Source organism: Stenella coeruleoalba (genome assembly GCF_951394435.1).
Source record: "Stenella coeruleoalba genome assembly, chromosome: 1".
NCBI classification, from domain to species: domain Eukaryota; kingdom Metazoa; phylum Chordata; class Mammalia; order Artiodactyla; family Delphinidae; genus Stenella; species Stenella coeruleoalba.
In genome coordinates, this window is record NC_137169.1 from 65,012,984 (window position 1) to 65,040,921 (window position 27,938).

The 27,938-nt window shown below is 36.9% G+C and overlaps 1 protein-coding gene across 1 annotated transcript; it reads right to left on the reverse strand.

Annotated features, from left to right (window-relative positions):
• On the reverse strand, positions 1 to 27,443 carry LOC307187964 (uncharacterized protein; the record flags this gene model as incomplete). Its single annotated transcript, XM_079924576.1, has 5 exons — positions 1 to 155; positions 19,695 to 19,805; positions 25,117 to 25,726; positions 27,129 to 27,303; positions 27,396 to 27,443. 5 exons carry the CDS (start codon positions 27,441 to 27,443, stop codon positions 65 to 67), a joined length of 1,035 nt encoding a protein of 344 aa, XP_079780702.1. The 3' UTR covers positions 1 to 64.
• Positions 27,444 to 27,938: the final 495 nt, after the last annotated feature.

A 27,938-nucleotide genomic window follows, 5' to 3' on the forward strand; every position in this document is an offset into this window, starting at 1 on the left:
GGCTCTAGGCACACGGGCTTCAGTAGTTGCGGCACGTGGGGTCAGTAGTTGTGGCTCATGGGCTCTAGAGCACAGGCTCAGTAGTTGTGGCACAAAGGCTTAGTTGCTCCGCAGCATGTGGGATCTTCCCAGACCAGAGATCAAATCCGTGTCCCCTGCATTGGCAAGCAGATTCTTAACCACTGAGCCACCAGGGAAGTCCCTTGCAAGACTTTTTTTTTTTTTTTATTGCGGTACGCGGGCTTCTCACTGTTGTGGCCTCTCCTGTTGCGGAGCACAGGCTCCGGACTCACAGGCTCAGCGGCCATGGCTCACGGGCCTAGCCACTCCGCAGCATGTGGGATCTTCCCGGACCAGGGAACGAACCCGTGTCCCTGCATCGGCAGGCGGACTCTCAACCACTGCGCCACCAGGGAAGCCCCCTTGCAAGAGTTTTTAAAGCCTAGACCTAGAACTTGCATAACCACACTTTCACCCCGTTTTATTATACCAAACCACAAGGCCAGGCCAGATTTAATGTGAAAGAGGACTACGCAGGCCTTGAAATCACATAAGCATGGTTCACTGGGAACAAATCTTCACACATATAACATGTGTATTTTCTAAATATTCTAAAATAAAAATACACTATTTTTATTTCAATAGAAAAATAATTTTTAAAAATTGATGGCCATAAAGTTAAACTCTTGGAAGAGGGTCACTGCTGAACCTGGTTTAGAGGGAAATAAGTCTCTGATCTCTACTGCCTCAACTGGGAACACAGAGTTCTTTTAGTTGATGAATACCTTGGGTTGATGCATACTCAGTTGATGTAAGCATATTTAATTATTGTTCTTACACCAATTTCATGTTTAATAGGTATATGTGATGCCTATTTTAAGAATTTCTAGGGATAGAAGCTTTCAATTCAGTCACCATTCTAAATGTTTTGTCTGCAGTATTTATGGATGGTTACAAGCAAAGTGGTTATGGTAGAAAAGCTTTGGAGTAATCCATATTGTTACATTTCTAAAAAAAAAAAACTCATGAAAAGGACAAATCCTCATGGGAAATAGGAATTTTTAAATCAATTCACTTTTATTTAAAAACCTATACATGCAAGACCCTAACTTAGGCACCATGAGGAATGCAAAGCAATAAAAGACAAACCCTTGCTTTAATGAACATTAAAAAAATAATAATCAGATCGGATGAGTCCTAAAAGATTGCCACACAATAGCTTTCTAAAACATCTTGTTAATATAAAAGTTATAAATATAACCTTCAAATTTAGCAACTTCTGGGCTTCCCTAGTGGTGCAGTGGTTAAGAATCCACCTGCCAACGCAGGGGACACAGGTTCGAGCCCTGGTCTGGGAAGATCCCACATGCTGTGGAGCAGCTAAGCCCGTGCGCCACAACTACTGAGTCTGTGCTCTAGAGCCCACGAGCCACACTACTGAGCCCATGTGCCACAACTACTGAAGCCCGTGTGCCTACAGCCTGTGCTCCACAACAAGAGAAGCCACCGCAATGAGAAGCCTGTGCACCACAATGAAGAGCAGCCTCCGCTCGCCACAACTAGAGAAAGCCCACACACAGCAACAGACCCAACGCAACCAAAAATAAATAAATAAATAAATTGATTTTTTAAAAAAAATTTAGCAACTTCTTTTCTTTAATAATAGGACTAACGATCCATGACAGATGGATTTGGCAACAAAACACATGTCCAGCCCATAGGTAGTAGTGGCTGTAATAATGGTACTGACTCTTGAAATAGCAGAGGGATTCCTGAGTTGCCCTTTTTTCTTTTCCTTTCCTAGAAGTGGGCCATAACATTTTTGCCTTTCCTATGGCCATGAAGCAACAATCTTGAGCTATAAATTTGACTTCAGTAGGATAGCGGCCCAGAAAGCCAGCATGGTAAACTTGAGCACACCAACCTCCCAGTTTCAAGTCTTTTTCATTTACCCCAAACCATGCTCCAGCCTATTTCAAGATGACTGATGTCACCATAACATTATCAAGAAACAATCCTAGAAGAACTTCACATAAGAAATGAAGCATAAGGAGTTTATACTTTTTAAAATTATGAAGTGTTAGGAATTTAAAAGCTCAGAATAAACTAATCATTAGAAATGCTATAATAATGGGGGCCAGGCTTCCCTGGTGGCGCAGTTGTTGAGAATCTGCCTGCCGATGCGGGGGACGCGGGTTTGTGCCCTGGTCCGGGAAGATCCCACATGCTGCGGAGCGGCTGGGCCCGTGAGCCATGGCTGCTGGGCCTGCGCGTCCGGAGCCTGTGCTCCGCAACGGGAGAGGCCACAACAGTGAGAGGCCCACGTACTACAAAAAAAATAATAAAAAAAAATAATAATAATGGGGGCCACCATTTATTGAACTCTTCCATGTAACAGTTGTCATTCTAGGCACTACAGCTACATTATCAGCAAGAATTCTATGATGAAGATATTATTACAAAACATGCCCCCTTTATGTATGAGGAAACTGTTTAAATGATTTGCCCAAGATCATCCAGGTTGTTAGTGGTAGTGTTGGGATTCCAGTCCAGGTTTGCCTGATGCCAAGTCAGTGCCCTTTTGACTTACATTATACAATATCTTTTTTTTAATAAATTTATTTATTTATTTTATTTTTGGCTGCATTGGGTCTTTGTTGCTGCACACGGGCTTTCTCTAGTTGCGGTGAAAGGGGGCTACTCTTCCCTGCAGTGCACGGACTTCTCATTGCGGTGGCTTCTCTTGTTGTGGAGCATGGGCTCTAGGCACACGGGCTTCAGTAGCTGTGGCACGCAGGCTCAGTAGTTGTGGCTCGCAGGCTCAGTAGTTGTGGCTCGCCGGCTCTAGAGTGCAGGCTCAGTAGTTGTGGTGCATGGGCTTAGTTGCTCCGCAGCATGTGGGATCTTCCCGGACCAGGGCTCGAACCCGTGTCCCCTGCATTGGCAGGTGGATTCTTAACCACTGTGCCACCAGGGAAGTCCCTATAAAATATCTTCTTAATTTAAGTAAACAATTCTGTCAAAAATTAACCCATTTCATACAAACTACTATTTTAGACATATGAATCAATCTGACATTCTAAATTATTTTACTTGTTTCTTGAGCATATATAAACTGTTGTCATCAACCTGAGTTTTCTACATTTCAGACAGATCACAAGATAAACAAGTTATTTGTCTTCTATTTGTCATCTCTTGGTCATCATCGATATTATCTGTTTTATAATAACAGCTCCCATAAGACAAAAGGTTCAACTGAAATTTATTGACTGAATGCACAAGTTCTATCTTCAGCTTTTTAGTAAATAGTATCAACTCAGAGTACCTAATAAATAATAGTGATTATTACAATTACTCAATTTAAAAGTGCCAAAAGAACTCTTGAGGTTTGGTGAGCCCCTAATGGATGTTTTTCAAGTCTAAAGATGTTTGAACATTAACTGCAAGTGTGTTACAAATATTTTTGAGTTGTATATTGCAGGGATTTATCTATATATTTCCATCATTATTCAGTATCTTTTTACTTAAACTATAGGACTCAAATTTGACCTACACGTACACTTAAAATTCTCAGCCCATAATGTTTTCTTCTTAGATTTAAACTATGTCTTTTCCTTAAACTTCTTTACATTATTCATTTACATATTTTATTGACTGAGTCTGAGGAATAGTGAGTTCAAGAGATAAACCTGCTAGAAATTACATTTAAAACCACTAAAGCACGGACTTCCCTGGTGGTCCAGTGGTTAAGACTCCACACTTCCAATGCAGGGGGCACAGGTTCAATCCCTGGTTGGAGAACTAGGATCCCACATGCCACGCGGCCAAAGAAAACAAAAAACAAAAAAAAACTACTAAAGCAGTGGTGAAGGAGTAACAACAAGGGCAAATTTTCAGGTCACAGAATCGATTTGACTGAAATGTTAGAGGAAAATCTATTCCTAGTTGTCAGTTAATTAAATAAGTTTAAAGACTAATACTTGATATGGCAAGGGCAGGGGGAAAAAAAAGAAAACTAGCCTAGAGGGATTGAGTCCACTTCTTTTTCTATCCCCCTTTATTTCTGGGAGTCCATTTCATCCTTAATTTTGTTTGAGTTTATCTCAGTTTGCTTCATTCAGTGTATCTCCAAGTCTTTCCTTGATAATAATTTTATTCCCCCGTCTGCCTTCTCTTGGCAACAGCTGACCTGGATGCAAGTCTAAAACGTAGTCAATAACAAATCACTACCAGATGAGTCTGTAAGTTTTACACAGAGTGTTTCCTCCAGGCTCAGAACACTTTGAGGCCCAATAAAATTACTGGAATGATTCAGGATCACAGTGAGATCCTTTTTTTTTTTTTTTGGTGGAAATCCTCTGGTTCTGCTAGACAATAAAGCACTAACGACGAATCCCATGAATTTTCAAAATCAGAAAATAGTAAGTTGTAATGGGCCAGGAAAAATTATAATAGTAACTAGAAAATTATTAAACAAATGATATCATGGTAAATCCTCAACATTTAAATTATTTTCCTATTATTTGTCTTTATTTAAAAATTGTTATAAAAATTATGCACAATAATTTTTAACTGTAACATTAGAAACCAAACTCCTCAAAGAAAAAAAAATCACACAATCTCAGCATTAAAACGTTTGACTATATCCTTTTTTTTCAGTTTTGTTACTCTTAGTTTTAAATATTTGTGACCATACAGTATTGGTATATAATATTCTAATCAACAAATAATAAAATTTTACTTTTTAAAACTTCATTATTGGGTTTATGGATGAGTTTTTAAGAGTATGTAGACAATAATTTTTCTAGGCTCTAATTAATTAAAAAATAAACAAAAATAGAAATTTCAGTCTATAACTGAATCCACAATAAAAACAAACCTACCCATTTGAATCACAAAGAAAATAATCTTAGCAACTCTTTCAGATATTTATAATGTATAACTTTTCATCTCTTAGGAGTCTTAAGAATCTACCTTTCTCAGTCCCCAACCACAGATATCAGATTTTAAAACTTTATCCTACACGCCACGTAACTTATTCTGAAAAATAGTTAGAAAACCATCTCCTAAAGATATGTGTTATAATTTGGGGGGGACATTTATGACATATCGAAGTGTTATGTATACAAGTGAAAATGTGCAAAAAGTCTATCAAATTAAAACTGAACATCTGTAAAATGCTTTGTAAAAGAATGTAAAAAACATTTATAAATCAATTTGTGGGTGTTTAAAACAATGCATATTTGCTCTGCACTTTGAAGTTTGACTTATTCTCAGGCTTAATGACGCTTTATATAGGTTTAGCCTTTGGCAAATCTCAAGAAACCAAATTTTTCTATACCTCCCTTCCCACCAAGGAATCCTCATTAAATTTTGGTGTAGTGGCAAGATCTTACAATCAGATCTCGTTTTAATCCTTTGCCCTTTATTAACTTTGCCAGTTTAAGAATGTTACTAAGCAGAAGCCTCAGTTTCCATACCTTGAAAAATGGAAATTTGATAGTGGCCATTTGATGATGGCCTACTTAAGAAGGATTATTTTTAGGATCAAAACTAAAGTGAGATGATATATAGGTAAAATGCTGTTTTAAACTATAGAGCACTCCATAAAACTGCTCTCTCTGGCCTAGCAGTATTTGTGCTGCAACCTCTCTTCCTTTTTTAACTCCTATTTGGTAAGAATCGATCCAAAACATCATTTTTCTAAATCTTAGGACTCAGTTCAATTATGTGATACTAAGAGACCCAGATCACTACCTGAAAAATATAAGTGCATTTCTTGGGGCTAAGATCCTGTTCCCACCATGTTGTCTAACTAATTAGTAAGTTTCCCTGTTGGAATTAAGGGCTTTGCAGAATAACTGTAAAGCCCTACTTAAAAAAAGGTTTTAGGAAACTGACCACTTCATAAAACTGCAACCCAAGAAGGCAGAAATAAATTTGAAGTGAATAAAGCTTTTTCCTACAGCATGAAGAACACACGCAGGACAGTTAACTGATATTAAAACAAACAAAATGGGTATGTAATAAGAAACACTAAAGTTTATCCTTTTATCAGGAAAAGAAAAAATCTAGAATTACTATGCAACCCTCATTCAACCCCCATCTCCCCCACCCCTCCCAATAAGTACTGTTTGGCTGTAAGACTGACTTCCGGAAGTTGTTATTAGTTTCTAGGTAAAAGTCTAAAGGAGTCTCAGGGTTTATTAAGGTTACCATTTCTTTAATGTTGTACTCACAATGAACAAGTAAAGGACTATGCTAAAGACTATGTAACCCCTTATCCACAATCTATTGCATCCATTGGAAATTGGGGTACATTGTAGGAAATGAGCATTTTTCCTAAAGTGAAAAACTTCCACTCTTTTGAAACTTTGCCCAATGTGCTAGTATCAAGAGAATTCAACTATATTGCTTTATGGAGGTAATGTAAGAAAACAAAAACAATGCAAGCTTTTAAAATTAGTTAAGAAATTGGCTGGAGCACCATTCTTTATTGATTATTACCAGTTTTAAACTGCGAATTTGCAATGAATGCTCTGTTCCTCAGAAAAACAAAACGAATCGAAAATTACTGTTGCATGACTGAGATACACTCCCTTGGACCTTCCCAATTTGCAAAGTTTTCTTCCCAGCTTCTCCCTGTATTCCTCCCTGGCCTGAAGCCACTGCCCAAGTAAGGGCCACCAAGGGTGATACTGAATGAATTCCAGGCAAATTCCATAGGTAGCCTGACTTTTTCTCCAGTACAGAGTAGTACAGTGAATGGTTATAATAAATAAAGCAGCATCATCCACAGGCTCTAAGTGTTTAAGGTTGATGACCCTCCAAAATGAAATTTCAGTGAGCTGAAGATGGAAGCAAAAGAAACTTCAAAGGGTCACGTCTAGACGACACCTTCCTGTCTCAGGGAATTGCTTGCAACCTCCACTTAGATGCAGATGAGAGAGAAGGAAAGCCTGTCAAACCTCATTGACCAAAGGTAATGGTACAGGGTAATTTCTTCTGATAATGTCACCCAAAAAGGAAATCCTACAGACTAAACCGATTAAGACCTCAAGGGAAATATCATATGAACAAAATTGGGTTTTTTTTTTTTGTTTTTTGCTTTTGGAGGTTGCGGATGGGATTTTTTAAATTGATTCAGGCCTCTTTTTTTGTAGAAAGAAAGAAAATGGAACTAAATTTGAGAAAAAAATTTAGTGTGATATGTAATAACAGATATTTCTTTTACAAGTTCCCGCATTAGATATTTATGAACTCTCAAAATCTTGGTTCCCCACTATCAGAAACCATGTTTCTTTTCAAGATCTGTTATTTCTTTAAAAAGAAATAAAGTTGATTTTGGTAACTTGGGTAGTTTAAATTTTATTGTATGCTTCTGAGATGAGATAGGAAGATAGGGCTTGTGATTATCTGAACTGATTTTACATCAATATATATTTTAAATGAACAAATGTTTATAGCATACATTTATTCATCTATAAACAGTGACTAAGGAAGAAATAAGTAGGAACAGCTAATTCTAGTACTTTCAAATTAAGATGTCTTATTTATGAGTAGATACCTCATGCTTATTATGGTACTATATATTTTCATTTGAAATGGATTTTTCAAATGAAGCAAAAACTATTTTATTTACTTTTTGCCCAAATTTCTCTTTTAAATCATCTTTTTAAAAAGCACAAGTGTCTTAGTTCTTTATAATGACCACCGATGTATTCTGAAAATTACGTGTTTATTAATGTGCTTGACATTCCAAGATAATACTTTTTTTTTTTAATAAATTTATTTATTTATTTTTGGCTGCGTTGGGTCTTCGTTGCTGCTCGCGGGCTTTCTCTTGTTGTGGAGCACAGGCTCTAGGCACACGGGCTTCAGTAGTTGTGGCGCGCAGGCTCAGTAGCTACGGCGCTTGGGCTTAGTTGCTCCTCGGCATGTGGGATCTTCCCGGACCAGGGCTCAAACCTGTGTCCCCTGCATTGGCAGGTGGATTCTTAACCACTGTACCAGGGAAGTCCCCACGATAATACTTCTGATGATTCTATAGCCATAGGAATGTGAACACGCTGTGAAATGTTGATCTTGTCAGCCATCCCTGGCATGTTATATGGGTAGAAATAATTACTCTTTGATAAGAATCTCTAAATTTTTTAGACTCTGTAACTAGCTACAATCTATGGTACCCAGTCAGGTGGGTCTATCTTCCTAACCTTTACCAGGGAGGGTCCAACACTATCCTGTATTGTTTGAAAATAGGATTTGCTGTACCTTTGACACCACAATAGGCGCCATCAATAGCTCCCCCTGGTCATGGAGCTAGGACAGTGAAACAGCCACCTTCTACACCTTCCCCCATGAGACTGCACTTTTACGCAAAATAAGATTCATCTATGATAGTCATGACTATTTTAAAAAGTTATCCGTGATACTGTGAAACTTTGATTTAGTGAGAAGCATGAAACCATGCTGACAGGCACATGTGCTAGCCTTCCTGATTTGGTTTTCCACTTTTCTTTGAGTATGTTTTTCAACAGTGTGACTCAGGTAACAAAATTCTAATAGACCACCAGTTATTTGTTACTAATGAAATTACATGCTTCTACAAGATTACCTCCCCAATTTAGGCTAAGAGAAAATAGTTTTCTCTACTGGTAAAAGTCTGATTTGAAACTTAAAAGCTGTTACTATTTTGCAAGTTATTACTTTGCAAGATATTACTTAAGTTATAAGTAATATACAAGTTATTATTTAAATAATTACTTTCAGGATAACAAATTTCACCCAAGCTAAATCTTTTGAAAACTTGCTGATTAAAAATTCCAACTCTTATGTATTCCTAACTGAAAAAGTAATTGGAGATACATTTTGAAAAAATTTGGAATATGCAGAAACATTTAAAGAAAAAAATAAAAATCACCAACATTTTGACATATTTCATTCGATTCTGGTTTTCTCTCCAAATGTTATTTTGCATATAGTTGAGATCATACTTTATACATGACATATTATTTTACTTAATTACATCATAAAATTTTCTCATGTGAAAATTTCTTCCAAAAAACAACTTTAATAACTATATAATATTCCATTATATAAATATACCACATCTTAATGATTCATCTATTTTGACTATCTTGCTTGATTCAAATAGCATGCTATTAATAACAACAAAAAGTTGTACTTTTTTGCACAAATCTAAGTCAATATTTAGGATTATTTCCTCAGAATAGATTTCTAGATATGAGATAGCTGAGGCAAAGGATATGGTCCCTCCTCCCTAGTTTAAAAGTAAGGTAATTCTCATTGGTTAGTAGTAGTAAATAAAAAAGCAGTAGGAAAAAAATACCCGTAACTTTCCTCCTTGTGCAACTACATTCTGTCATATTTCTGCCCAGTCTTTTTTCTTTCATTATAATGTAAACCATCTTGTATATTTACTTTTGCATCCAGTTTTTCTCATCTAACATATCAGAAGTGTTTTCATAAGACAATAAAATCATTTTTATTTATTATTAATGACTGCATTATGTTCCATCGTTTGAATGAAGCATAATTTACCTAACCATGTCCCTGAGAATTTAGATTGTTTACAATTTTCCTTTATATACAAAAGGCTGAGACAAACATCCTAGTGTATAAACCTTAGTGAGAATTTTTATATTATTTCCTTTGCACAGACTATAAAAAGGAAAATACTTCATTATAAACATTTTATAAAGCTTTTTTGCTACATATTGTTAAAAGCTGAATCAATTTTTACTTCCAGCAAGAGTATAGATGACCTTCACCCTTACCACCATAACATACCTTTACGATTTGCTAATCTAATTTGAGTAATAAATAACCTCATTACTCTATTATTTGTATTTTTCAGATATATTTGAGGTTGAAATTTTTTTCATATGTTTCTCAACCATTTGTATTTCCTCTATTACAAAACAGTCATTTTTTTGCCCATTTATTTATGAGACTTATTTTTTTTATAGAGTTTTATGAGCTCTTTACTGAACAAAGTTATCAATTCTTTGTCACATTCATTGCAAATTTATTTCATCCTGTTAGAAAACTTATTGTTTAAATAGTACACAAGACAAACTTTGTTTAACATATCATAGTACATCAAAAAATTCACTGAAATATTTTAAATATTACTAAAATAATACTGTATAAATTACTCATGAGTACTCTCCCTTAAGAAAGGCTAACTTCCACTTACACGATTATCAACTCTAAATTAGCAGAGTTTAAATTTAAAAGGTTTTTCTGAAAGTAGGTTAAGTGCACTACCTACCTTTTGTCACTTTAAAGATTAGGGATGACTATAAAATGATAATGGTAATTCACATGGGGTTTTCACTTAAGAAAACCTGTGAACATACAGAGATACTATTAGATCTGGAAATTCATATAAGGATTTCTTTTACGGCCAATTGAGCATAAAAGCATTTCCAGAAGATAAGAAACAGTGTACAGCATCAACTTCAGGTCTCTACAGCATCCTTAATTATGAAAGACCAAAATAAGCAAACAAGTTTTCAAACAATGATTTTTCTTTTAATGGAGAATAATCTAAATAAATTTGGCAAAGCTCCTCCATCCATTACATTAATAGTAGGGAACAGATTTCAAAAAATACTATTTAATTCACTCAAGGGACTTCCCTGGTGGTGCAGTGGTTAAGAATCCACCCACCAATGCAGGGGACACGGGTTCAATCCCTGGTCCGGGAGGATCCCACATACCGCGGAGCAACTAAGCCTGTGTGCCACAACTACTGAGCCTGTGCTATAGAGCCCACGAGTCACAACTACTGAGCCCATGTGCCACAACTACTGAAACCCATGTGTCTAGAGCCTCTGCTCTGCAACAAGAGAAGCCACCGCAATGAGAAGCCCGCACACCGCAACGAAGAGTAGCCCCCGCTCGCCACAACTAGACAAAGCCTGCACGCAGCAACAAAGACCCAACGCAGCCTAAAATAAATAAATTTATTTTAAAAAATTCACTCAAGATTATAAAAGAAAGTTATTTAAATAACAGACATGGATATTAGGTCAATATAGGCATTTATGATGATTAAACAAAATTCTCAAATAAAGGAATGTCTTTCTAGCTCCACAAAGTCTTTTAGAATACCTTTAATTTAATTATATATTTTGAAAATTATTTTGTAAATTATAAAAAGCTAACCAAATTAAGTTATTATTTATGCCCTCTTATTTTGATGCTTTGGGGAGTTTAGCAAATTTGGAGTAAAAAATACACTTAAAAACCTACTTAAGAAAGGAATTTGGATCATTCATTTTTATAAGTAAAATATATTACTTTCAATTTATTGCTAGCCAAGCTGGCTGATGAAAAAGAATTTCTACATAAGAAGTACCACTACCCATAAATGTTTTACTCATAAAAGTTTAACCAAGCATACATATTAGAATGCATTAGGTAAAACCTTGCCCAAACAATCCAGATTATTTTCAGAAATAAAGCAATTCTAAATTATTTAGATTTTTTCCTGGTTGAAAAAATATGATGCAAATTAAAGCTAACTCAAATATTCTCTATCAGTAATAAACTGAAGGTAGGGAAATGGTAAAAGGTCAACACTCATGGAACCTAACTTCAAGATATGGCTCTAATTTCTTTCATAAAAGATTGGAAAACTTCCATGTTGTTCCACACAAATATGCTCACATGTTAAATTTTACTGGCTGAAAGCAGAGCCATTTTTCTCATTAACAATGAAATCAACAAAATGCATTTTAAGAATATACACTTTTTCCATGAGATCCAACAAAGTGAAAAACAATCTTCTATCATTTTAAAATGTAACAGTCTGCGCGTGAGATGTATCAGGTTTTGTATTTGTATGTTTAATATTTTAATTTTATTATAATGAGTACATATACCATAATTATAGTTAAAAACATAAAATAATTTTTAATTAGTCCCCAAACATTTTTTTCTGATTTACCTTCATGAGGAAAAAAAAAAAAAACTCTGCTTAACATAGCACTACATGTTCACTTCTATTGGGGGAAACTGTTAATAGTCCTTAAAATGAAGCCATGAAGTCATCGTATCTACTATTAAAATTCATGGAATCAAATAGTTCATAAATAACAAATATTTTGGCTCAAAGTTACACTTTTTTAAAAATTATTATAACCAAGGATCCATGTATGGCTTTCTCTTCAAGCATTTCTGAATCATCTAAGGACCTCACGATCATTCCTGTTCTTTTCTCCAAAGTAAGTCAAACATAAAACAAATCTACCCTGATTCACATACACATAGAAAAGCTTTGTGTATAATGATTTGGACATCATGAAACTGCTGGAACCATGCCTTTGACAAAACAGATGGAATGCAGCTAAGAAAATAAAAAGTAAAGTTGCCAACTCTGAATGCTCTGTTACTTTGTCTAAACATAACTCATTATTTCAAATTATAAAATGTAAAAATGTATCCAGTGCTGGCATACCTTATGAAAAGCAAAAGAAAACAAAATAACCTAGGCTCTTCATTGCAGTGTCTTTGTAGTTTGATTGAACACATCAATTATTTCAAAATGCCTTCAAGTTTTTTGTTCTTTTTTTGTTGTCTTTTTTTTTTTGCTTTGACATTGGCTTTCAACATTTTGGAACAGATTCATTTCTTATTTGTGGTCACACAGACGAATTCATATAAAACTAATGCCTAAATTGTAACCTGAAATTTTAATTCCAATATGTTTATAAAGACCTATAATCTTAATGAATATGCATTATATTATTCTGTTAACAGATACAAATATAATTAACAAAGGATTATAAATGTCAACTATATTTATAATTCCCCCATATGTTAAATATTACGTAATATGCAACTTAATTATGTTTAAGTATATTAATTATGAGGAATAAAACTGTATATTTTAATAGTTTGTAAAATATATACTAGTATTGGGGCTTCCCTGGTGGCACAGTGGTTAAGAATCTGCCTGCCAATGCAGGGGACATGGGTTCGAGCCCTGGTCTGGAAGATCCCACATGCCACGGAGCGGCTAGGCCCGTGAGCCACAACTACTGAGCCTGCGCGTCTGAAGCCTGTGCTCCACAACGGGAGAGACCACGACAGTGAGAGGCCCGCACACCGCGATAAAGAGTGGTCCCCGCTCGCCGCAACTGGAGAAAGCCCTCACACAGAAACGAAGACCCAACACAGCCAAAAATAAATAAATAAATTTATAAAATATATACTAGTATTTTATTATTTATTGTTACTGTAAGAAAAGCTTAAATTTAAAAGTATTACTTCTTTAATACAAAGACTGTTTAATATGTAGCTTATCAGGAGGGAAATAAACTCATAATTTCTACAGTCTTTCTTTTTTTTTCAATTTCATTTTAGTAATTATTTCAGCGGTCTACACAGAAAATATTCAAAACTATATATCACAATTTTTAAAAAGTATTTGTTTTAATATTATTTTTCCCAGAAAAATATTTTACTTTGCTAGATCCATAACAGAAGTTAATCTTTGCTGCCTTAATACTGTATTTCCCTTCACCATAAGAGCAGTTTAACATGGAGAATCAAGGTGTTAGTAAAACAAACAAACAAAAATACTGAAACTCCTTGCTATTTAACGTTGAATAAAGGTTCACTTTCCAAATTCTTTATCAAAAATAAAGGATAAAAATGATGTACTTGGAACTAAGAGTCTATTAAAATCCACCTTATTTACACTCTAATTCTGATGAATTACTTTTATACATTCATAGATAATATATTCAAGATATTACTGACCAATCTTCTAAAAATACTATAACATTTTCTACAATGCGATTGTTTTGAAATATTTTTTCCAAATGGAAGAAAAAATCAATTCGTCATTTGTGTAATTTAAATGAAATTTTGGTTATTCCTGAAATTATTTTAGTCACTCATAAATATCTATTTAGCATTTCTCTTTGATAATTTAAGATGTTTTATCAACAGTATTATTTTAAATATTTTTTTGTTCTCCAAAGAGAAGAGTAAGAAAGAAATGCTCTAAAATTTGAGGTGTTTTACTTGTAATTTAAATCTTGCTGAGATTTTTGGCTTGGCGTTCTCTTAAAAAACAAAAACAAAAAACAAACCAGTCACATTTAGCAACAGATACAATAGCCAGGCAGCCAAAATAGGTTAAACTTGAGTATGAAAGTGTTTTTACTTTATTTTCCCTTCCCCCCAGATGCCTAGCAATTCTTTCTAAAGACAAAATGCTGATTAAACTATAATATCCTAGGTAGACCTAACAGTAGCACTGGCTGGAAGACAAATAATGGTACTTTACCCATCACATTTTCATTGAACTTAAAAGATATGAAATAATTAGTTACCTGTGAACATTTTAAGTGTGTCAAATATAGTATTTACTTGTAAAATGCTCAATTTGTAACAAAGGACTTTCCTATACTTACAGTTTTACTAAGAGGAAAAAGAAAAGATACTAGAATCCTAACTTAAAAGGGTCAGCAGTGAACATGTTTAAAACTTCATGTACTGTATATTAATAGCTTACTTTAAAATCCACCAATATTCTGGGAAGTCTTTAGAAATACTAATACATATGCCTTTGGTCAATTACCTATTGCCATCACAACTGCTGACCATCCAAGAGCCTAAGAGTTTGCCAACTGGTAAGCCTTACATAAGCAAATAGTAAAAAAAAACCTGAAACAAAACAAAAACAAAAGCAGAAAGTGCCGCGTAAGTCCAGAAGAGTCCTCCACCCTAAATGTGTGCTCTAGAACTCAGTCCCCATGCTAGAGGAGAACTACATACCTTCCCACTTAATCTCACCATTAAAGACTCACAACCAGAGTCTAAGCGAAAGAAGGGCAAATACCTGAAGACAGAGACATTTATTGTAAAGTTTTTAAAACACCCACACCCACACAATTAAAACAGTGAAAAAGGTCTAGATGAATGGAACATAAAGTAGAAAATTTCAACTCGCAAGGCTTAAGTCTGACTCATTCTGAATTTCTGGTTAACAAATATGTACCCCCTGAATTTCATCATTTTCAAAAGCTTTAAAGTTGTAGTTTTTAATTTCCTCTTGGTTCTGTTTAGGGCAGATGTGCATTTTAAGAGACATTCACAAAAATAAGAGACTACTATGCTTTACTTTAAAATACAAATATCCATAATTTTTCTCCCTTTACATCAAAATTTAATAACATCAAAATTTATTTTAATATATTCTTTATTTCTTAGGAACCAGAAAAAAGTAATTTATCAGGAATATCTGGCCCCATGTAAATCTACAAGTTGGAAAGCAAAAAAAGCAGCCAAGTGAACAGTAACTCAATATAGAGAAAAAAGGCAATACCTCAAAGCAAATTCTCAAAAGCATTTAGGAGAAACTGTAGCAAAAAAATATATATAAATCCTTTATCAGGATTAAAATTAAAACACTGAATTAATGACTGAGTTACATACCCAACAGCTTAAAAATATTTTGTAAAGTAAAAAATAGTGGAATTGGTGATTTGATGGTTACTCAGAAGTACAAAAGACTTTCCTAAAAATGGAAGCTTCAGCTGCATCATGATAAGCAAGCCAGTTTGATTATTTAATTTTCTCTGATCTAAACTACAAGATTAGCTAGTAGCTAGAAATAATTGACAGATGTGGAAAACCTCTTTGCAATACAGTTTTGTAAATAGCACGTTTGTGCAGAAAGTGAGATAGGTAGTAAATACTTAAGATCAGGCATTCTGGGATTTACAACTAACTCTGAAGCCAGCAACTTCTAATAGTGTTTATTTGCCTTGGAGTTGTTTTGGTTTTTTTATTTTATTTTTTGTTTTTTTTAATTCTTCCTGCCACATAGACTACCAGGTTGTTTTATATTGTTGTTTGTTGGGTTTTTTTTTTTTAATTAAAACTACAGTCATCAGCTTCATAAGGTCATAGCCTGTAGGAGGGAAGTAAAATATCATTTTTTTCTCACTGTATTTCTACATCCTTCAGAGTCTGACCATGAATTTACTCATTTATGCAACAAATATTTATTGATTACTTACTACTAATGAGATAAATAAGGATAAGTAATAAGGAGAAATATGTTTTAATAAACTTTTTCCTTTAACTTTTTCCTTTAAAACACCCAGTAAAATTCATTTAAATTAAAAAGTTTTCAAAAATGTTTACAGTTAAACTATCATGGGCTCTCCTGGTGGCTCAGTGGTTAAGAATCCACCTGCTAATGCAGGGGACAAGGGTTCGAGCCCTGGTCCAGGAAGATCCCACATGCCACGGAGCGACTAAGCCCATGCACCACAACTACTGAGCCTGTGCTCTAGAGCCCACGTGCCACAACTACTGAAGCCCGCGCGCCTAGAGCCTGTGCTCCGCAACAAGAGAAGCCACTGCAATGACAAGCCCGTGCACCGCAACGAGTAGTCCCCGCTCGCTGCAACCAGAGAAAAGCCTGTGTGCAGCAACAAAGACCCAGCACAGCAAAAAATAAAATAAATAAAATTAAAAAAAAAAAAAAACTATCACAACTTGGTTTTGTTCTTAATTCTTTTGCTTTTCAATTATTTGTTTTATTTAGTTTGAGGTTTTGGAGAATTTGCCCATGTCTACTTTCAGTGTTGAATTAAATTCTACATCCTTAAATAATCAGACTTAGTGGTAACCTTGAGGAAGATAAACAAAGAAGCACTTTAAGATTTATTTTGGAGAATGTATGAAAATTAGTTTGAGGAGGAAAAATGAAAGAATTATATTATTCTACATTAGAAAACTGGTTCATAAATATTTTGCAGTATCATCTACTCCCATCTGTGGGAAAAATTATTTGTAGAATAAGTTGTTAAATGTCTGTGTCAGCCAACTGCCTGGAAGCATCAAGGGATCAGGAAAGACTGTGTCTGTTCTGTTCATCAGTGTGCCCCAGTGCCTGTCACAGTGCTTGGCACATAACAGGTGCTCAATAAATACTTGAGTGAATATCCACAAGCCATATTTTCCATTCTCTTGCTGACAGAAGAAAAGGTCTACTACTGCTCTGCTTATCACTTAGATTATCTATATACTCTGTATGTTTTTAAAAACGAGTTCCATCTACTTATTCTTCCTCTTGAGGGAAGAAGAACCTTAGTGCCACAGCTTTTTCCTTCCCCACATTTAGGGCTTTAGACTTTGCTTTCCTGACGACTAGAAGGGAAGACCAACAATCAGTACAAATTTGAGAGGAGCAATGTAGTCTGTAGGTTCATAACTTTAGTTCAAGCAGTGTCTGTTTCATCTGCCATTCCACCAAGACTTCCCAGTGTGTCTTCTCTTAGCAGCAAGTCTTTTTGGACCGCACCTTATAAACTCTTTAGAAAGCCCCAAGCAGTTCTAAATCCCTAGGTTGCACACTATCTACCAAAATCAAGTCACTTCAGTTTAGATATGAATTGCAACAGAAACCATTATCAGATTTTCTCATATAATCCCTAAGTGCTAATGAGCCCTTAGCCTAATGTGGCTTTTTTTGTTTGTTTGCATTTAGAACATGCTCCACAATTTATGCTCTAGAAATTCAAGAGGTTACCTAAAGTTGTAGACATCTCTGATACACTATCTCATTTGATGATCACAATGACCCTTTAAGTTAGTCAAAGTCATTACTACCTTCATTTTCTAAATAAAAAAGAGACATGGAAAGGTCGCAAGGCTACTAAGTAGTATGGCTGATTCTTTTCACTCTAACTTCAGATTTTTTTTTTTAAAGACCTAATGCAGGAATCCCAAACTAGCAATCTTTGTGTCTTGACACTCAACTTTTTTAAAACCAAAATTAATCTGAATGTGCATAAGCAAGGTATGTCACAGGCCTACCACTCCCTATTGTATTTTATTGAGCCTCTTCATACATTCATATTACTACTGGGTCACTAAATTTATTTGCATTGAGATCCCATCAAAAAGAACAGCCATTCATTTATTCACTGATCTATTCATTTGTTCAACAAACACAGTATAGCCACTATTTAGACACCAGGATTATCAAGTTCCATAAGACATGGTCACTGCCCTCAAAAAGTTTTCAAGCTAGTAAGAGAATCAGATAAGGCCATCTGGATACAAGGTAGCAGATAGAGAAATGTACAAATTACCAGCCAAGCACAAAGGTAAGGTATTTAAATCAGAATGTGCAGAACAGATCATGAACGGTAATCATTGTATGGCTATTATAAGCCCCAACACCTCTCTCCCAATACCCTCCTTAGTTTTCAGATAGCATTCCAGAGCACAGCTTTCAAAGTTTAAATTTTTAGTTCTTATTAATATTCTCTCATATGGAATGAAAACTATAGACAGCTTCAGGTTAAGCTCAAATCACTATAGATTTGTGTTAAAAATTAGTAATTATGTTTTGGAGGCAAGCCTAAGGCTACAATTCTACCATAGATTTAAGAATTTTAAAAATAGATCTTTAATATATAACAAAGAGGTAGATGAGAGATGCCTTATTTCTGATATATAAGCTATATTCTATATTATAGTTAGATTAAAACCACTTCACAAGTGTTTTACTTAGCACTATGTATACCACTGTGTTCTTAATACATGTGCTTTTATTATATCAAATTTAGGGAAGGTAAAAAGCACATAACAAAATTTACCTAAAAGGCACATATCCAGTTTTCTATGTATTACCTAATACTCACTAAGCCTCTGGATCTAGAAAAACTGAATTATATTTTTAAAATTATTTGTTGATTTGTTAAAGGCGGTCTGGCTCAACCACAACATGAAAACTGTTTAGATTTCACATATCTTGGAGTTTTTACCAAAAACTCTAATTCAGTCAGATTGTCTGATGGTAGTTTTGTATTCAAGTCTTTAAACTCTTAGCCTCAAGAATCAGTGTGTACAGGAAAAGAGCTAATGAATGTGCTAACTGGTCTTTGTTATATACCTTCAACTGTTCTCCATATATCATTTAGGATGCTCTTGGTCAAATCAAAAATATCTAATTCAAGGTAGTTTAAACCATAGAGGTAAAGTAGAAGTACAGGTTAACACAGAGGCTCTTTTTCTCACTCATTTTCTCAGCTTTGCCCTCCTATGGCCACAAGATGGATACATTTGCTACAGGCTTCCTAGTTTATATCTATGGAAAATAGGGACTCTCCAACATTCTGAGGATCAAACAAAACTCCCAAGGGTCATTTTGATCAGAGAATTTGCTTCCTTTATTCTTTCAACATATATTCATTGATCATCTACTGTATGTCAGGTACTATTCTTGGCACTGGGAATACAGCCATGAACAAAACAGATTACATATCTTCATGGAGCTTAAGTTTCTGTAACCATCCCTGAATTAATCACAGTAAGGTTGCACACCTGAAACTAATATAACATTTTAGATTAATTATAATTCAATTTTTAAAAATCACAGTGACAACTGGTTTACCTCCATTAGTTTGCCACTCCTGGACCTAGGGTTAGAGCCAATCCTAATCAAACTACACAGCTACTGCACGATGGAATAAAATAGATGTCAGTAAGGCAACTGCAATGTTTATTCCTCTCCCCTGTTAATATTTGGCAATGGATATTGATAATCAATTAGATCAATTCATACACAATTCTTTATGAGTTGAAAAAATATATATATATATGGAATTATTCTACATGGAAATAAGCTATACCTTGGGGAGAATGGAAGTAATCCCCTGCAGTTGTGAAATGGGCTATGGATCTCAGCCAGACAGGATGATGGGACTTCAGTTCTACCCAGCTGCTCTTGAGTTGTCCACCACCTAAAAAAAATGTTAGCCATGCCAATGTTTTTTATCAATGTAATTAATGTCAGGAAATACATTGGATAACTTTTTAATAAAATTTATATTTTGGAAAGTAAAATACCATCACTCTCCAAACCAAGCATACAGTGTCCTAGTTCCCTTTAGTCTCTTCCATGGCCACAATCTTCATCCTTGACTTTAGTCCACTACCCTGCAAATATCCACTAAGGAGACCTGAATTTAAGATGTCCATTTCAGTCCAAAGTCATTATGACTACCAGAAAACAAACCAAAAAATACATGTCACACTCATGATGGGTGAGAGGTCTGTTAGAATTAAAAGACACCAGTTAAATATGTTGAGCTCATTAACAAATGACCTATCAGATCACATTACCAGTTTCTAGCTCTGCCTCATCCTCATCATTACTGGGGTTTATTTAACACCAAACCTAAGGATGAATCAACAAAAATAGGATGCCAGAGCTATAGCATTAGGAGAATCACATTCAGCTGTGCCTACAATGGACACTATATAGCCAAGCAACTGCCCAACTCGATGAATGTGGCTGCTCAACGAAAAGAGAAATCACCTCCAACTTGAATGGAAATGCTCAAGGAGAAAGCAGCATTTAAGGTAGGTTTTAAAGGTTGACGGAAAAGAAGCAGAATAATGAGGAAGCCTGTTTGGGGATTTCTCATTCTGCTAAACTTGGATCCATACTCTGGGCTGGAGTCAGAGTTAACTTCTCTTAAGATAATTTAATCTAGCTTTGTGGAAGGAACCGATGCTGGTTAGAGACCAGAGTTCAGCTTCAACTTGATTTCAGTAAATAAACTATGACGTGATGATACTCTTAAACAGGAATATAAACTGAAGAAAAATTTCCTTCTGGAGGACTGTCATAACTAAGATTTCAAAGCTGGTTTAAGAAAAGTTCTTAAAACTCTGTGAACAGTGATTTACCATTAAAAGCTAGAAAGATTTTCAATGATGACTTATTCTGATGACCCCCTATCTCCCCCCAAAAAATGCAGAAACTGGGGCTTAGAAAGTTAAGTGATTTCCCCAAGGTCATCACACAACTAACTAAAAAGAGAAGGGGCTAAAACTGACATACAGGTCAGCAGATTCCAACTGTAAAAGTTTTCACATCATCATTTTGCCTTCCTAAGAAGCAAGGAGTTGAGGAAAATGCAGAGAATCAGAAATGAAATGTACAACAGCCAGTAGGAATCAACTGATCACATAAATAAATCTGTGATTATGATGAGGCAAATGAGATGCAATATCCTCTAAAAGGAAAACATAATGTAGACTTACTCCAAAAACCATGATTAGACAGAAGACAATTAAAATGCAATGTTTCCTCAAGGGTAAAAGGCATTCAATTAATTCAATCAAATGATTGCTCCTTTCTCTCCTGATATTTTTCATCAATGTATAATAAAAGAAGAAAATTATACTTTAATCTCTAAAAGTATTAGAGTAATTAAAATTAACTTGGCTGTAATTCTTTGAAGTGCTAAAGAAATTTTACATCTACATTTTTTCACTCTAAATTCCCAACAAAACTTTCTGTAAACAAAAACATTCAACTTTTTAAAAAAATCTGCTAAACACTTAATCCCAAATTGTTTGTATGAAAAATAAGCTCAGTCTTGTAGTTTTGGGATAATTAATTCCCAAAGTTAGCAAATATATGTTGGAAAAAAATAGCCAATATTGACCTCGATCATCCATTGCCTTAAATGACAGTCTTTGTAGAATCCTTCTCTCCCCTCCCAATCACCTATAAAATTTTTCAGTGATAAAAATATAAAAGTATTTTGTAGGGGAGAGGGAGAAGGCAAGAGGAAAAGAGCTGTTCCAGATTTTGGAATTAAACAAACCTAAAATTTTTTCTAGCTCCAGTACGGCGTCCCACTACTACTTTTTCAACAGATTCTACAACAGACTGAAGAATAACTATGATGCAAGACTCAAAATAATTAAGCAGATGTTTCAGGAACAGCAAGTAAATGCTGTCCCCTTCCCACACCTGAAAAAGTACCAAAAGTCTTGGTTCTCTCAGAACCATATAGCATTCTGGGGGTAGTCTGCTTTTATTCACTTTCATTCCATATAAATTCTATAAATTTTTTAAAAATTTTAAAAACCTGTAGAAAGTACTATGATAAGATCATCTGCCACTTTACCAATTCAAAGCCCAAGGAATAGACAGAAATCATTATAGAACTGCAGGGATGAGCTAGTTCTATTTTTGTCAGTCTTTTTAATGGATTGGGAATTTTCTGAGAGCAAGGGCGACCCATGTCTTACTCTTCTTTGTATCCACAGCACCTGGTACTTTGTAGATGCTTAATGAATTGAACCCCAAAGATGTATATAGTTTTCTTTCAATAATCACTGACATCATTTTGAGACCATCCCACTTTTATACATCCCACTTTTATACTGATGTAACCGAAAATAATCTTTTAAGAAAATGCATCTAATTATTCTTCTAATCCGAGGTTTTACATGAGGATAATTATGCATTAAATATGTATAGGAAAAGGCATTTGACCTTAAAGAGGCACACAGAATATGTGTGCAGAACTGCAGATTGACAAAATTAGGTTTGTTATTTTTTCCATTAAATAGTCTAAGCAGATTAATTGGAGACAGACATGTGAAGATTCATAAGGTTTGACTTTTTGTAATATCAGTTATTAAAAAGAAATTTATAGGTTAAATTTGACACATCTAAATTAACAGTTTAAGGAAAATGTAGATCTTGATAAAAAAATTTTTAGAAGTATATATAGACAGAAATGTTATGAGACTGGTTCCAGTTCTATAACCAGATTTATCTCACAGAAACACAGTACTGAATTCCAACTCTCTTGATTAAATAATGTCAGTTACCCACATTATTATGGATACATTTTATTTAGAAATTAAATATACCAAAACAAAGATTTGTTTTCCTAAAGAAACAAATAGAAAGAGACTATAGCCCCCTAAGCAGTTATCTAATGGACACATCTTTCATCATAGCATCTACCATAAAAGCAGTCTGTCCAGGTAACAACTGAAAGACTGTGACAATCTGTTTTTGGCATAACTCAATCAAAGGAAATGTCTTTGTCAATTGAAGAATGCTGATTTTCAGGAATGAATGTCAGAAGTTTATTAACCCAAGTGTCAAGCTTTATATTTCTGTGCTTTTAACTAAAGTATCATGTGGAATTACCATTTTTAAGGCTTTACACTGGGGTATACACATTGGGTGTAAACAAAATAGGTCAATGTATCAATAGGAGTGTTGCGTTCTAGAAAAGATATTTGAAAACATACAGCCAGTATTCACTTTTTCAAGCCAATTCCAGTCTTATGCCACTATTAGATATATATGCTTAGCCATCAAATATAGATACTTTAATTTTTTTTGAATTGTCATAAATAGCTCTACTTTTTTGGTCACACCCAGGGCCCTTGGCAGTGAGAGTGCGGAGTCCTAACCACTGGACAACCAGGGGATTCCCTAAATAGCAGCTCTACTTTTAAAGAGGTCAGATGTGGGCAACATTGCCTGTTACCTTTTGATAATACAGTGAAAAACCTTTATGAGTGACCTCATGATAAAGTATCTATATGTATATATAGATATATAATTTTAGTTAGGCTCAATTACTGTTTATCTGTATGTACTTAATATAATTTAGTATATATTTTATATGGTCACATTATAATGTTATTCTACTTTATTACATTTTAAACCAGTTGTTACACCCTTGGGAATAACGTCAAAACTACAAATTGCCAAGTTTAATATATATAATGAAGAAATACATAAATCATCAGAAATACACATTAACTCCCAATAGCCACATCAAGATTCTTGTGTGTGTGTATGTGTGTGTGTGTGTGTGTGTGTGTGTGCGTGTGTGTAGCAGTTGTTTATTTGGATGATCATTTGATCTAAATTTAATAGTTTTATTTCTAAATATTTTTCTTTTTCAACATCTTTACTACCTTAATATTGTTCCTCCTATCTAACATTAGCTAAACTGCTGTTGACCTGGGCATATGTGTTTCTGATGTCTGTCAGCAACTATAAAAGCATAATTTCATTAAAGTTTATTATATATATGCTCAGGACTGAGAGAACATTATAAAATGAAGAAGTTTGGCTAAAGTTCAACTGGGCATCAAATACCACTGGCAAGAATTTTCTTAAACAGATGGTGTAAAATCTTACTAACACAATAGTGTGTGCTTAACACAAGACCAATATCAGAAACAGATGTGCTGCAAATGACCAAAGTACCAAACAGAAACAATAAACATGGGATATATAATAAAAACGATCCCTGTGCCAACTGAAAAAGAAAGGGAAAGAAAAAGAGTGAGCAAACGCACTTCCTTGTCAAATAAGAAATGCTACTGATATTTTTCCAGACCAAGGTAGGCATACAAATATTTTCCCTTTGGCTTCCTCTTATGGTTGGTATTAAACCTCTAACAGGGTGGCCGAAATTAAGAATATAATCTCTCATGCATGTTTTTAAAAAGTGATCATATAAAAAGGAAATAGGTTTTTGCATTAACCTAGGAAATTTAGAGGATCTAAGAGTCCCTATCCATCATTTGGAACTGCAAATATTCTCATCAGCCCAGAAAAATCTCTCTCCCCCCCACCTCCCTCTCCCTCTCCCCCTCCCTCTCTCTCCCCCTCCCTCTCTCTCCCCCTCCCTCCCTCCCTCCCACTCTTCTCTGTCTCTCTCACACACACACACACACACACACACACACACACACACACACAAACACCTTTTATCAGAGCTATACACAAGTGCCTGCTCATTACAAGTATTTGCCCAAGCATGGCACAGCAGTATTAAAAGTACCAAGGGCCAAGTGTCTATGGCTGGCACAGAAACTAAGACAAAGTAGAAGAAACTCGAATTCCTAGAAACGCCCTCCCTGAGGCCAGAACCTGCCCCTCCCAAACGCAGGTCAGGTTCAAAGTCCTAGGGCCTAGATCACCAGGGCCTTGGCCTGCCTGCGTAGACGCCATGCCTGTAGGAAAACCAGTCCACGACGCGACTCTCTGGTCGTCTGTCCCGAGCCAGCCTGCATTCCCGACCGGGGTATTTCGAGCCTGTCCACTTTACTGATCAGTAAAGGCACACGTTGTTCTGACCTAGTCGGGCCTCGCTCCAAGGCCTGGTTTGTTGCAGGCTTGGATTTTAGGTTTCTCCTCCTCTGTAACAGCTTTCTGTGGGATGCTAAGGTGTGCCCTCTGGGGGCTGGAAGGGTTGAATAAGAACTACCTACCTATTTCCCGGCAGGTACCAGCTGAGGGGCAGAAGGCCTTGGGCCTTGGGTCTCCTCCAGGCGCTGACTTTTTCAGGAAAGAAAAGTCTTAACATCCTCTGGAATCCAGATATGATTCCAGGAGACGAATGTTTCGCATTTGAAACCAAAGCTTCCGCCCTATGGTCGCCCACGGAAAAGGGAGCGAGGAGGGCGGTGGTCAAACCCACCAGGGCGACCAGCCTGACTTCAGAGCCTGGCCTGGGGTGGGCATTTGGGCGCTCGGAGCGGGGGCCACCCTCCTCCCGCCTTCTCCCGGAGCTTGTATTAGTGATGTGGGGGTTCACGCAGGGTCCCCGCCTGCTTTGGAACCGGGGGACGTCGCTGGGGTGCTCGCCCTCGTCGCCCTCCCTGCTTGCGCCGCCTCGGAGCCTCCCGGGGTGCACCGCGCGACCGGAACGTTCCCGGCCTGCCCCGGGGCCGCCGCCGGCCTCTGACCAAGGCCAACAGGTTGGGGACCACGGCCCGAACGCCGCGAGGACCTGCAGGGCTCCAGGGCCGTTCTGGGGAGGTCGCCTCCGAAGGCAGGCGCCGGCCGAGCAGGCCCAGGCCGGTGCCGGCAGGGCAGGGCCTCAGCCCCCTCAGGAGGCTGCCTGCAGGCCTGCGCCTTGGGCTTGGGGGTTACCAAGGAAATGCAACAATATTTACGACCTGGCGATGAGAAAGTGTTCGCCCAGCATGAGATCTACCTCCTTCCCCTCCCCCGGCAGCTTCCCGCCCCTCTAGCCCTTCCTCTCCTCCCCTCTCGGGCTCCACGCACGCTTCTGAGCACTAAGTAACTGACAGCGGCGGCAGTCGGGCTCCTCAAGCCTTGCAGTCCCCCTCTCCCCCTGCCAGCTCCTAAGAGAATTCAGGCTTCTGGGACTCCAGAAGCAAGGGAGGAGCCACACTTCCAACCAGCCAGAAGGGGGCACTTGGCTTCATACTCTGCCAGGCTCACCAAATATCCTTTATATATAGTACAATGGTTAAGACCTTGGAATCGGTTCGCATCCCGACTCTTGCTAATTTGCCTTGAGAACTTGAGTCTCCTCTCTGAGCTTTAGGCTCGCCGCCTGTGAACTGGGCATAATAATATCTACCTCCTTGATGATTGTGAGGAATATACGTGACAACATGTGAAATCTAGGTGAAGCTAAACAGTAAATGGTATTTCTTATTATAGAAGAGTATCTACACACATGCACATATTCCTCTCTAAAAATGCAAAGCCTTTTTAGGAAAAAAAGATATCTCGGCCTGGCTGGGGATGGGGGACCGTGTAAAGAATCAGGAATTGTGGCTTAGTTTATTAACTGCCTAATTTTTTTGCACCCTGACCTTTAAAAGACAGACTTCCAGATCAGTCCACGTATATTTTATAATGTGAGAGGTTTCTCCCATAATATCCCTAAAATTAATTATTAGGGCAGAAGTATTTTGAAAGGAGGAGGAAGAAGAAACCTTGAAAAGGCATTGTATTTATTTAAACCTTCACCAGAAACGGCTGCTTATTGTTTGGGTGACTTTGAAACTCAAAAGCAATAGTAAAGGCAAACTAAGTGCTGAGCAGGTCAAGGCGTTATTCCTGAAAGGTAGTGCAACGTGTAGGTGCCCTTTTAAAAAACGCTGCTCTGAGTCCCTCCAGGGGAAGGGGCAGCTATTTGAAAGAAATGAGAAGGGATTACACTCTTTTAAAGGGATTCCCCCCCCCCATGTTTCTTTGCCTGCAGCGGCTGTGGCTGAGTTTGCAAACCTTCTTGGTGCATCTACCAAGAGACCCCAGTCTTCAAGATAAAGCCCTAGTGCTTTCCTCTTGGTGTCGCAGTAAATTCAACACCACGGGGCTGGTGCAGTCATCCCAGGCCAAGAGAACTCTTCCAGCCCTTTTCCAGGACTTCGGGACCCTAGTTGCAGAGTCCCATGGTTACTGTTCCTGCTCTGGAGCGGTCCTTGTTTGAGACGGGTTGGGTGGCACAGAGAGGGGGATCTACCTAGTTTAAGACTATCCATCACCCGCACATCCCCTCCACCTTCTTCTGTAATTTTGCAGACTGTAAACAGGGGTGCATCTCCTTTCCAAGCCAGGGAAGCCTGACAGCATCCGCATCTGGCTCTCAGTGACCTCAGCTCCCATCCTGACTGTCCACCGCAGGCTCCCTTTTTGCCCTGGCGCAAGCCAAAACTTATGTCAACTTATGTCAGGCCAACACACACAGCATTTCCATGTGTGCAGTCAGAGTGAGTCCATGGAGGCTTACCCGGGCTTCTGGGGTCCAATATGTTCCAATTCCTAATCCCGTTAGCATCCTCCTCTATAACTGAGGTTCAGACCTGGATGGTCTCTGACGCACTCAGAGTAGGCTTCCAATTGCAAACACTGAGGTCTGAAGGACAGTTAAGGTGCAAAATGAACCATTATAAGACCCTCTCCCTAGAAGAAAAGTGGAGCCCGGCAATTTCCTCAATTTAAATGTTCAGAATATCTGTGCCCTTCCTCGCTTCGATTTAAGGGATTAAAAGACTTTGGGTCCTGGGCAAGAAGGTGCCAATGTAAAGAAATAGGAAGCTAGAACTACCAATACAGAGAAAGGCGTGAAACCCTCTGTACCTGCCAGCACATACTTTTTTTCCCATTCAAAAAGCCATCCTTTATTGCCTGGTGCCAGACACTGAACTAGGTTCCAGAGAGTTAGAACAGCACATGGTTCCTGCCTCTGGAGTGCCTGAAGCCTGGAGCTGTGAAAGATCTGTTGGGGTCGACTTTATTCACCTGTTTGTTTCGGGGAAAACTATTTCTAAGG